Source organism: Teleopsis dalmanni, chromosome 1 (genome assembly GCF_002237135.1).
Source record: "Teleopsis dalmanni isolate 2A chromosome 1, ASM223713v2, whole genome shotgun sequence".
In the NCBI taxonomy this organism is placed as follows: domain Eukaryota; kingdom Metazoa; phylum Arthropoda; class Insecta; order Diptera; family Diopsidae; genus Teleopsis; species Teleopsis dalmanni.
This window is the reverse complement of record NC_051846.1, coordinates 190,557,425-190,569,966: the sequence shown is the minus strand read 5'-3', so window position 1 is coordinate 190,569,966 and position 12,542 is coordinate 190,557,425. Positions and strand designations below refer to the sequence as shown.

The 12,542-nt window shown below is 29.2% G+C and overlaps 3 protein-coding genes across 3 annotated transcripts in view; 2 read left to right on the top strand and 1 right to left on the bottom strand.

Annotated features, from left to right (window-relative positions):
• Positions 1-1,031: 1,031 nt before the first annotated feature.
• LOC119670907 (ribosome biogenesis protein NOP53-like) lies at positions 1,032-2,905 on the top strand. The gene is made up of 5 exons (XM_038081348.1): positions 1,032-1,230; positions 1,308-1,481; positions 1,546-1,863; positions 1,934-2,329; positions 2,402-2,905. The coding sequence occupies exons 1-5, from the start codon at positions 1,115-1,117 to the stop codon at positions 2,781-2,783; spliced, it is 1,386 nt and encodes a 461-aa protein (XP_037937276.1). The 5' UTR covers positions 1,032-1,114; the 3' UTR covers positions 2,784-2,905.
• Positions 2,906-3,383: 478 nt separating this feature from the next.
• LOC119672715 (transmembrane emp24 domain-containing protein 5-like) lies at positions 3,384-4,365 on the bottom strand. Its single transcript, XM_038083835.1, has 3 exons — positions 4,235-4,365; positions 3,709-4,182; positions 3,384-3,640 (listed from the first exon to the last, which is right to left on the bottom strand). Exons 1-3 carry the CDS (start codon positions 4,352-4,354, stop codon positions 3,536-3,538), a joined length of 699 nt encoding a protein of 232 aa, XP_037939763.1. The 5' UTR covers positions 4,355-4,365; the 3' UTR covers positions 3,384-3,535.
• Positions 4,366-6,268: 1,903 nt separating this feature from the next.
• Positions 6,269-12,542, top strand: part of LOC119666941 (C-mannosyltransferase dpy-19 homolog) — an 11,270-nt gene continuing 4,996 nt past the window's right edge. Inside the window, exons 1-8 of the mRNA XM_038076219.1 lie at positions 6,269-6,467; positions 6,559-6,820; positions 6,880-7,065; positions 7,148-7,340; positions 9,005-10,363; positions 10,449-10,557; positions 10,616-10,700; positions 10,779-10,904. Of these exons, the coding sequence (XP_037932147.1) occupies positions 6,425-6,467; positions 6,559-6,820; positions 6,880-7,065; positions 7,148-7,340; positions 9,005-10,363; positions 10,449-10,557; positions 10,616-10,700; positions 10,779-10,904 (2,363 nt within the window). The 5' untranslated portion in view covers positions 6,269-6,424. The remainder of the gene's footprint in view (positions 6,468-6,558; positions 6,821-6,879; positions 7,066-7,147; positions 7,341-9,004; positions 10,364-10,448; positions 10,558-10,615; positions 10,701-10,778; positions 10,905-12,542) is intronic.

Genomic DNA, 12,542 nt, shown 5'->3' with positions numbered 1-12,542 from the left:
TTCTGATGTGACATGACAAATTTTTTTCCAAAGAAAAGAATCAATTTAAAAAATATTTTTCTTCATAAAATATTTATGTAGTTTAATTATTATTTGAATTATTAATAACATGCTTGGTTAATTTTTGTTAATTATATTTTTACCCAAATTGCAGTTTTTTGTAAATATATAATCTTTTGAGATTTTACTATGTTTTCATTATCGCATTTCCGCTGTAATCTCGATAAATGTGTAGTATTTATCATATAAAATTCGTACATTACAAAACATAAACAAATATGGCAAATTCCAAGAACAGCTTATGATATTATTGTTTATTTAATACTTTAATTGAGTATATGGAGTGTGTAATTTTTACAAAATTTACATTATTAGAATCTTACACTGGTTTCACACGAGGGTTTTGTTGGTAATTTCAACTGCCAATTGTTGTTGCTTTCAACGCAAAATTAAAATTTTTGACAGCTAAAATCACAAACACAACTTTTATATGAATCTAGTATAATGCTATTGTGACTACTTTTGAGGAATGAATGAAATATTAAATATAAAATGAAACAAAACTATTATTTATCATATGTGCAAAAAATTTTCATATGTGCAAAGTAAATATTTTATGAAAGTAGTTAAAAGGTGTGAACATATGATAAATCTGACAGTCAAATTAGAATGATACGTAATGGGAATCGATATTTCTGCTTTTTGAGTTTAGATGTCAGTTTAAAATTTTCGACAGCTGAAATCACAAACCAAACTTTTGTGTGAATCTAGTATTACATTTTAATAGCAAAAAAATCTATTTTATTATTATTAAAAATGAGTGGAAACATCCTAATAGAAAAAAAATGTTTTATTTTTATTCAAATGCGCACTTTAATTTTAATATTATATAATATATTAAATCATACAAAAATGTGATTAAAATTGATTTATAATTTTAAATCACGTTTTTCTTAAATTCAACAATATTTTTCTCAGTGTATTTTTTCTCAGAATAAGAAAAAACTTGTTTTTACTTATTCTTCGTTGACAAGAGCTGTCATTAGTATTTACACGTGCGGCATTGTAAGTTTGTTAATATAAATATTATATTTGTAAAGTATAAAAAATAAGTATGTCTGTTGCAAAACGGAAGCGAATTTCAAAGAAAAATAAATCTGCTTGGCGAAAAACGGATATAAAAGATGTTGAAGATTATCTGGAAGTACAAAGGCAGGAAGAGCGCGTTGGGTAAGTTGTCTGTAGAGGCAATGTGTCTCAGATTCTTAAGAATATGTTTTAACATAATAACATTATTTGTTATGCAGAACTGTAGCTGATAAACCAGACGAGGAACTGTTTATACTTGACGGTGAATCTGTAGCACAAAAACGTAGTGCTCTGACGGAAAAGCAAAAACGCAAAGTAAATGCCAAGAAACCTTTGCGTTCATTAAATGCTTTAATAAACACATCCAAAGTACAGGATCCAATTGTAAAACGGTATATTTTGTTTTATGTTATATAGTTACTAAATTTTATTGAAAATAAAAAATGCATCACATAGAAACCGCGTCAAATTGAAGAAATCCGGTAGAATAATTGAAGAAGAAGTTCGTAATCCTACTAAGCCGCGTCATTTTCAAGCAAATAAAGATCGCGCTCGTTACCATGAGACATTGGAAAAGAAAAATAATAAAAAAAGTAGGGAAATAGATACAAGCAAAGATATTTGGGCAGTGGAAGATTTTCGTGACAAAATACCTGGTTTGAAGGATGAAAAAGGTTGGATTAGCAGAGAACTTGCACTACATGTAACAAATAATATTGGAAAACCTGTAATAAAAGTACATGAAAGCATTCGGCATCGCACAACAAAAGCAAAGTAAATTAATGAGTTTTTGTTTGTATGTCTATTTAGTATGAAAATAATATCACAATTTTTTTTATATCAGGAATTTTGAACCACCACATCCAGGAACAAGCTACAATCCATCACTGGAAGATCATCAAGATCTCTTAGCTAATGTTGTACAAACTGAAACAAAGATTATTAAAAAGGAAGAACATATGAAACGTATAACCACAAAAATGTTTTCAAAAGTAACTCCAGAGGAACGTGATCAGTTACGACTTAAGGAGATGCGTGCTGGTTTAGATGATGAAGATGAAGGCAATAACACAAATGATGAAACAAACGATGCAGACACACCGTATACAACACTTAATGCACCTGTAGAAAACAAAAAGAAAAGTAAACAGGCGAGGCGTAAGGAATTGAAACAGAAGGAATTGCAGAAAAAACATCAAGAGCGAAAAGCTTTGAAAAAGCAAGTCGCTGACTTAAATAGGTATTGCTTCGAAATTGAAGTAAATAATATAATTTATTTATTAAAACTAATATGTTTCTTATATGTTTTTAGAATAAAATCAATTAAAGCTGAAGTACTCGCTGAATCAGAAGCTTTAAATCAAATGAAAAAACATCGCAAAAAAGTTGCTGAACAGAAGAAATTTGAACCAAAACGTTTAGGCCGTCTTAAGTATGTTGAACCTGATGTAGATGTTAATATGGCTGAGGATATTGCCGGAAATTTACGTAACATTAAAACTGAATCAAGTTTACTAGTAGATAGATTTAAAAATTTCCAAAAACGAAACATTTTGCCAACAAGTGTTGCGACTGGCAAACAAAAAGCAAAGAAGGTTAAACGTTTTCCACGAGCTTCACATAAAGAAGCTGGCATCTCACATCAAATGTTAAGAGACCAAAAGAAGTCTGGAACTTTGAAATTTATTAAATAAATTATTTTCAATTTTATTATGTATTTTAATACAAATTATTAGAACTGTGTGTTTACTTAATATGTATACATTAAATATATGTAGAGTAAATAATAATAAGAATGTGGCACTTATATATTCGAGGTTTTAGAAAAGATTGAATTAGAAAATATTTTAAGAAATGTTTTTAAATATAATAATATATTTTTAAAGCATAAGAGTATTTTGTTTGAAATTTAGTTTAAATCAAATATTTTAAAGCTCTATTGCTTTTAAATCTCGTACAATGTTCACCATAAGACTTATAGAACCGCTTTAGCATATTTCGTAAGGATTTCGTATGATAAATGACACATATTCCTGCATATTTGTCAAATTAACTATCGGTTAAACATGGCACTAAAAGAAATATTTCTTGTAATTATTGGTCAACCAGATTTACAAAACCTCTCTTATTAAAAAGTGTAATTTTTTGTTTGATTACTAACTTCGTATACTTTTTCATTTAAACAAAATAAAGTGGTGATTAAAATGATGATTTATTAAAAAATGGTTTTATTTAACTTTTATATGCAAATATAAAAAATTTAATATCTTTTTAACTCATTAACTTTTTAACAATTTAAGTTTGAATATTAACTGATTTGTTCATTTACTATACATAAATTTATTAAATATTACCCTAAATGCAACATGTATGAGTATTCTTCTTTTACTGCACAAAAAAAGCAGTATCTTTGGTTTAAGTTGCCTTTGTTGTCTTACAATATCTATCATAGGCCAAATTTTTGCCAAAGTTTACTTAATCGTGTACCTGAATCAAAAATGCTACGCACCATAAATACTTGAAGCAGACCAACAACAATCATGGCAAGAATCTGTATAAACAATTAATTATTTATAGTGACATATGTACTATATTGTAAGTCGGAGCATATAAACTAACCTGGAATATTGACCATGCATTCACCATTTGAAAATTGGCTTCGGCAAGATTGCGATCCCTCGCTTCGTGCGAACGTAATACATCCTGCAATTGTCTAGCTTTAGTCAACGCTATGCGTATGCGACCGAAGATGTCCATAATATCTTGAACTGCCATATCATAATATTCGTTACTAGTAAGACCATCCAAAATGTCATTAGAATGTTCGACACCTTCTTCATCAATAATTAACTCGAAAAACACTGTTTTACGGTTAAACATGCTAAAACTATTATCAAAGCAAAACCTATAAGGTCCTTCTTTCGCAACATCAAGTCTATGTATATTTTCCGGCTTCTTGAAATCATTAACTAAAATCATGCCAATTGGATCAGCTAGTGCGAAATTTATATCAAGATCACCATGTCCTCCATCTATTACCTGATATTCTATATCAATTGTGTGTCCTTGTTTAGCATGTTGAAAAAAGCATTCCTAAAAGTTATAACCATTAATTTTGAGTAGTTAAAAATGTATTCGAATTTACAATTTTGCCGGCATCTATGTGTACTGTCATTTCTTGTTCAAATGCATAAATACAAGTACAAATTAATAGCAAATATAGAATCGTATAATAATTATTCGACATTTTTACAAAATAGATCATTAAAATTTAATTTTATAAATAAAAACAAACTTTTTAATGCTATAACGATAAATACGATATTATAAAAATGAAGAAGGAAATGAAACGTCAAAATGTTAAGAGTTGTATCTGGAAAAATCATGTGTAAACTTGAATCATGCTTATATGTTGAGAGCAGTCCAATATTAAATCAGATTTTATACATTTCATTTAGGTCCATGTTATACTATGTTTTCATTGCTTACTTAGTAAGTTATTTAAGTAACTTTAAGATTTAGTTTTTGATTTGTTTCCATTGGCGTAAGTTACTTAAGGGCAATTTTAATTTTTTATTGTAATTTTTATTTTTTATTTTTAAGTTAAACAGCATGAAAGCTCTTTGAATAGTTAATGAAATTTGGTTAGCAAATTTTATTAAGTCAGCAGTGGAGACATACTATTATATAGAGAGTCATGGGCTCGTTGTAAGCAAAATTGTTGTTGTTTTCAATGGAAATTATAAAATTGAGAGTTAAATAAGAAACAATATACCATTTCGTATTCGGTTTTGAGCACTGAGGCTATATGTGTCTCATCACTTAGGCTAAGCTGTGTCATTTAATTTTATCTTTGAGTATATAAATGTCTTCAAAACCCTAAATATCGTTTTATTGTCGGCTTAGTATATATGTGAAAAAATAACTCATTGAAAATTGTTTCAATAATATCTAAATCAGTTTAATTTTTAGTCCCACATTTTGCAAACACACATTTTTAATTTAGTTTTATTGCTGTGAAAATATTTTGACATTCTCATTGTAAAAATAGTTATGTTGCTAAACGTTAAGTGCTATTGACTACACTAAAATGATTTAAACATTATAGTAAACCTCTAATATACGTATACGTAATTTAACGAATGTCCAAAATAACAAACGAAAAAATTTAATCATTAACCAATATAAATATGAAACAAAATCTCTTACTAAAAAAACAGCTAAAATTCTCCATAAAGAAGCAATGTAATATGTAAGGATTGCAGATAATGAGGTACATAAGGTATACACATTATACCATTAATATGATTTTATAGGGTTTATAATAGCAACCACACGAATAGAATAGAAATAGATTAATGAAAAATATAAAGAACCAAACAAATGTGTGGTATATTGCCTCTATATCAAATATAAATATTTGAACTAGTAAAAAGTACATATCTATATACATATTCATCCCCAATCTACTACTACTCCTTAATTTCCCATCACTCCTCCTACCCTCACTTAACAATTACCCATCTACACCCTAATCCATCTATTCGTCGTATTATTTTCGTGCATATTATCTGATTTACAGATCCCTGCAGACTACCACAACAACATATCTCTTATAAGTGTATATTGTACCCTGTACCGAATTTTTCAATTTAATGGTTTATTTAACCCATTAATCTGCTAGAGCATCTGCTATGTAACTGTCCGTCTCTCTCGAGAACTCGACAAAAATACTTGCGGGCTGTCAATTTTACAGGACTGGAGTACATACCTGAGGTTGCTGGTGAGCTCTTAATACAATTCGATAATAACACGCGCATCGTAAGTGATGCACATTATTGCTAGAAGTAAGACTCTAATCTGATATTACAATGGATCTTAATGGTCTACGTGTGGTCTTTTGGTCTGCCAGCATAACTTAACCTAACCTAACCCATTAATAAATCTCGGTTAGTTATAAAATATTTCAAGACAGTTTCATTTTAAATAGTTTTTTGTCACATTTTGAATTTTTTCAACATTACTCGTTAACATGCACGTCTACTTGTAAATTGTATTTGCAAGTATAAGCTCTTATAAAGCTTAATTTATTTTTGTACATCTGGTCATCTTAAACTTTAATTAATTTCTCTCTTATTAGAACGTTTGCCGCTAATACAGCTGTTTAGTGTTGTTCTTTTTTGTGTATGACCGCTAACTGAAAAATATTTTAGGATTGTGCAAATCAGTTTGTAAAATAATTACAATTTATACACACGTTTAAGTGCCAAATAATAGTAGATAATGATATGTATTTAATTTAAGCACGAAAAAAATCAGTTTTCTTTACATCAAAATGAGGGATTCCTTCCTGTTGCTGATGGCGCATTCGCTTATCGGTAAAATTGCACTTGAGTATAATATATTCTTGTTTAATTTTTGCTAGTCATCAATTACGGTAAATACATGTACTTTACCTTTTTAATACAGGCACTGGCTTCTTTTTTCTGTATGTGCATCATTTACGCTCAATTTATGAGTCTCGTACGAGTATTGCACATATGACCCAACTGGAGCGTGAAGCTATGCTACGACAGGAAGATGCACTTTATTTTTCATTTTATAAAACATTAGTATCGGAACCGAATTTTATGAACGGTATTGAAAAATTAAAAAATGTAACTGATATTGAGCACCCACACCACGTTAATGTGCTTCAAAGATTCTATGTATTGCCAGAAGTGACAATTGCGTATGTATTTTAAAGTTTAATATAAATTAAAATGTAGCTTAGATTAAGGATTTTTTCAGGTTCTTATATAGATACAGTGGTTATCAGAGATTCTCCATGTTGACTTGTTGGCGTTCAGGTGATATGAGCATGACAGGCGAAAGATGTGATGGATTTGCACAAGCCATGCAATTTTACTTGGAATTTGTTTGGTTATTGGGAGGCTTAACGTTGGTTGTTATTTACTTATATAGCACGTTGTTAAGGTATATTCCCGTTTGCATTAATTTTTAATATTTTATTAAAATATAATTCAAAAAACTAATTTTCATTGTTTTTTTTTTGCAGTGAGAATGTTTTTGGTGGCATTTATGCTGTTGTTTCCTACATAATGTTCCATAGTTATGCATCGAAAATATATGAAAGACCAATGGCACGGGAAAATTTTGCATTTCCTTTTATTTTACTACAAATGTTTTATCTAAGCGTGTGCATTCAAAAAGTTTTTAAGCAGAAAGAATATCAATTTAGCACTTTTGCGGTAAGTGATTACAGTTAAAGCTTTCTTAAATGTACAACGGAGACACCAATAATTTCGTCCAGTTAAGAAAATTGTCCATTTAAAGGAATGTATTGTGCGTCTATGTGAATATCAGTTTTATAGCGCTTTCACTGTATCTTACATTTAATATATTATTTTATTAATATAATAGTTCTTGAGAATAAGAAATACGAAACGTTCATCTAGTCATGTATTTACAACTGTTAATATTTTATTTCTTTAAAGCTGGTTTTTCCTGCAGTTGTTATTATGCAGAAATTTGATATATTATTGACAATAGTCTTAATAAACAGCAGATCGTTTTAAGTGACGAACCTTTAGCCTGGTAGAAGTGTACTAATACTTATGCAGACATATTTATAGTGTAGTCATAGATAAATTCCACAAATTTCGTGTATTGTAAACATCTGAGTGAACTGATAAGATGTGCAGTTAAAAAACAGAAGATTAGACCAAGTTCAATTTATTTCAATACATTCTTATATCAGAGAATTATTGGATTTTGCATATTATTACATCATATATACAACTGCATAGTGTTGTAGCTTTTGTAATACTTTAAAAAGATAAAGAGCATGTTTCAGAAACAACTGTGTACTCAATCCATAAAAATGCACTTAATTAAAAATTAATTTTTGTAATTAAATTTCCTCTTTATAATGCCTTTTTCTATTCTAAATGTATGTATTTAATTTTTAACGCTCTTAGATATTAAATTCTGTAAACTGTTACGCCCAGATTTAAATGTATTAACAATTGTCAAAATCGATAGCATATTACCCCAATTCCAGCTAAAAATATACCTTAAAAACCAAACATTCTTCTAAACTTAGAAGAAAGAGAAGAAGAAGAAGGAGTAGTTTTAATCTGCTTATACCCATAATTACAGGGTATTGTTTGATAGATATAGAGACGAATTGATTGTGTGACGGAATTTTAAAGAAATTGTCAGAATAAAGATATGTTAAAAGTGATAGAACATTTATTACGTCACACCTTAAGTTTAGGCTTTTAGAGAGAGACACAGCTAAGCAGGGTAGAGAGACATAAGTAAAGTTCTATTAAAGTACATGTTTCTCTAAAGAGATGTTCTAAATATATACATTATCCAATTATTTTAATAATTTTTTAAATATTAGAACGAATACTTCTATTAATCGAGCTTAGAGTTTTATGACATCTTTTAGCAAGGTTATCTTATGCTCAGCCTATTACGCTAATAATCCAGTCATAAACATATAACTGGCGTGGATGATTCAGTTATATTTATACTATATCATATATATATATTTAGATTAGTTTGTAGAGTCCTTAATTCGTTGTACTGAGTGTTTCTAAGTTAATATAAAAAAAATGTACTCCTGCTACAGTGACTTTTTCAGGAAGTGAGTGGTTTGTGTCTCATATGATCGCATGTCAATTTAGGATACTTTGCAAAATCTTATTTTTTGCTTCCGTTAGATGTTTCTAAGTTCTTATTAAAAAAAATTATACTGCTATCAGTGAGTGAACCCCATGTACTAACTAAAAGTTTAACTTACTTTTACAGATTATTTTAGTTATTAAAAAAATTTTTTAATTTTCTTACGCTCTTTGTTTTATATAAATTATAAAAAACAACAATTTTTTTATCATTTCAATAGATGTTGAAACTGACGTTGCTTACGGGAATATCACTTTTATGTTGGCAATTTTCCTCTATTATATTTGCTACACAAATTATTATAATGATGACACCATGGAGTTTTAGTTCTATCGACAATTCTGTATCTTGTTCTTTTACATTTTTTTATGCGCTCTCACAACTTTTTGGCAACGTTTTAGCCTATTACTATTCCAGTTATAGTTCGAAATTTATTTATAGTTGGCAGATTGGACCTGCAATTAGTTTACTAATAATCAGTCTTACAAGAGCACGACAAGAGGATGTGTCATTTTCACTTAAAAGTATTGGAATGGGTATATTATTAGCATTCAGTGGACAAGGTACTACAATAAATATATTGGAAAAAGCCGGCATCTCACGTTCTATTGACAACACATATGCCATATATCGTGATCTTATACTAAACTGGCTTCTTCAAGCCAAAGTCAATTTTTCCACAAGTCTTGCTGCTTGCAATCCTGATTTGAAACGCATGGATTGGCTCGATTTATGGGAATTAGTTAAAACACTTATTGTAAAACCATATTGTCTTTATGGTGTAGTAATGCTAGCCAAATTCTTTCGTAAATGGCGCAAAAAGAATGAACAAAAAACTCCGAGTAACGATCATGTAGAACGAGCCAAGAATTATGTGCTTGAAGATTTTTTGGAAGAAAATCATATATCGATGAATGACATGACCAACAAAGCAACGGAAAATGATCTCAATGAATGCTTTAAATTGTTAGAAGAATGTGATTTTGATTACGAACGTTATAAAATTAAAAAATCTGAAATAAATAATAAACAAAGTGATGAGCATATAGAGTTTATGAATGATATTAAGAAGCTCAGGGAACAAATACATGAACTGCAGGATAAGGAGCAGAAGACAAAGCAATTGACTGCACAGCCAATAACTGTGGACAAACAAACTTCTACCACCTCAGATACGAAACCAAAACCGTCCAAAAATGTCAAAACACAAACAAATCTCACTGGTAGTTGTAGTACAAAACGTGTAAAATCAAATAAAAATACTGCTAAACGTTCTAGTACGAGTAATAGATCACCGAATCGTGTAGATATGCGAGAAGTTGATGGCAATACAACTACTGGTGCAGCTATTATACAAAATGACTTTTTAAGCTTTCACTATGTATATAGCTTCGTACAAATGATCGTCTTCACCTTAATTGGTTTAAGCATTAAGAAACTATTTTTCCTATGTTTTACTCAAGGTTGTGTTATAACCCCAACAATATGTTCCAAATTTTGGTATCGAAAGCAAAGAAACATATTTTGGACTGTCTCATTGGCGGTATTTCTGACAAGTTTACTTGATCCAGGCTTAGTGGTGAGTTTATGATATATACTATTAATTAATTTTAATTGATTTTATTGTTTTTCAAATAAAATTTTAATTATTTTTATTTGTTTAGAATGTTCGTGAAGAATATTTCCCGAAACGCGTAACAAATTCCAACGATGACGTCGAAACTATGTTAGAATGGATTAAATTGAATACAGAACGAACAGCTGTATTCGCTGGTAAGTCCATGATCTTAACTTAATAACATTTATTTTATAATACAGTAATATCTTGTAGGACCTGTTGATATTATTGGAACAGTATACTTGACAACGAAACGACCTATTGTTAACCATGCACATTTAGAAATGCGACAAATAAGGTATATTTATTTTAAAAAATATTTTTATTTATTAAATGTTTAAGCGAACTATTTTTTTTATTAATTTGTTTTATATAGCGATCGAACAGAACACGTTTACTCTATATTTAGTCGGCAACAATCATCGGATATTTATAATCAATGCTCTCAATTAAAAATACAATACGTAATAATAACTTTAAAAGATTGCACAAATGAAATTAGGTAAGTATATTTCATATGCTTCTAATTTAAATTATATAATTTAATACACCAAATATATTTTTTGTAAGAGTAAACTTCCGCCCATCTTATCGCCACGTTCTCTGCGATTGGCAGGAAATGAGTAAAGTACCTTTAATCGCCTTTCATTGACGATATTCACGCTATCAGTAATTTGACGCTTGAAATTAGTTTCTAATATAAGAGAGGGGGGGGTAGAGTGTGATTTTACCACTTCAATATACTTGCAACGGAATTTACTCCGTTTCTTCAGCTTAATACACATACATATACCATATCATTTTTTTGTCAACAAGCATTATATATCTATGTACTACTACTACAAACGTTTTTAACGCGATAACACAAAATGAAACCAATTTTAAGCTTCAATTTCGACGACAGTGTAAACGCAACTGAAAACATTTTTAATCGTAGACTGAATAGAATCGAATGTGGGAACTAAAACCAACTGATATTATTAGGTGCGTCAATAGTCTTCATTTGTTTACTTTAATTAAGGAGACTGAATACCCTGAATACTATTATGTATACGGCCCATGATAATTAAATTTGCGATTGTATTCTATTGATCTAAAATCTTGAAACAAGAAACTTTTTTTCTTCTCCGGTCTTTATATTTTAGAATTTTGTCTTTAAATGATTGATTTTAGAGTGTATCGTTTTCTAAATAGTCAAGTGTTACATTATTACCTCCTTATTAAATTAAGAGCATTACGTTCGTGCCGGCAGCAGTAGGATCTGTCTTGGAGCTATTCATCTTTTCCGTCAAGTAGCTCTCGCTTTTTTCAACAAAGAGAAGAGCTAAAACAACAATGTAAACTTCATCTAACAATTTTTTGAATTATATCAAAAGACTAAAAATGATTTAAATATTTCAATAAGTTAAGTCAACTTAAATGGGGTTGATTTCTGGGGTTGCTTTCTGAACTTAATCTATGATGTCATACATCTAGCTGTACCGTCTTAAAAAATTGTCTTCCTTTTTAAAGTACTTTAAAGCTTGTGGTATTATTTTTTATTATTTGTGTAGCCTGTTTTTATTGTGCGTCAATAATATATTTTGATAGTTTAACGCCCATTCATTGTCGCAACAGATAATGACTATCTATATAATATCTATATAAATATAAACTATATAATGATCATTTTACTGATAATATTGCTGTATAATAGTTATTATAATCTGTTTCTGTTGCTATCTTAGTAATGTATTTAATTAAAGCATATATCCAATTAATTTAATGGAACAAAAAGATTCCCAAAGAATGTTTCCCACATCCTAGAGATCCTATAGCTCTATAAGCTTACGCTACTTACTTTACGTCTTTTCCACTGTATCTACTCATCATGTACTTTGTTTTGTTTGATTTAGAGCATAAAATATTTATGTAAGTTGGGTTGATCTGGCCGACCATAAGCCATACACATGGACCTATTTATCCCTATCATATAATATATACTATATATATATTGCGTATTATATTTTTTATAAATAAATAATTATAAAATAATTATAAATAATAATTATATTAATTTAAGAATATAATATAAAATAAAGAAATTAAAAAGACATTTATTCTCCTTCCTTTTTCCTGGTCTTATTTTATATCAGATCGA

Coding starts and splice junctions, on each gene's coding strand:
- LOC119670907 (XM_038081348.1), top strand. CDS start 1,115: ATGTCTGTTGCAAAACGGAAGCGAATTTCAAAGAAAAATAAATCTGCT. Junction 1,231..1,307: donor AGGCAGGAAGAGCGCGTTGG/GTAAGTTGTCTG, acceptor TTTGTTATGCAG/AACTGTAGCTGATAAACCAG. Junction 1,482..1,545: donor CAGGATCCAATTGTAAAACG/GTATATTTTGTT, acceptor TGCATCACATAG/AAACCGCGTCAAATTGAAGA.
- LOC119672715 (XM_038083835.1), bottom strand. CDS start 4,354: ATGATCTATTTTGTAAAAATGTCGAATAATTATTATACGATTCTATAT. Junction 4,183..4,234: donor ACATAGATGCCGGCAAAATT/GTAAATTCGAAT, acceptor TATAACTTTTAG/GAATGCTTTTTTCAACATGC. Junction 3,641..3,708: donor ATGCATGGTCAATATTCCAG/GTTAGTTTATAT, acceptor TTGTTTATACAG/ATTCTTGCCATGATTGTTGT.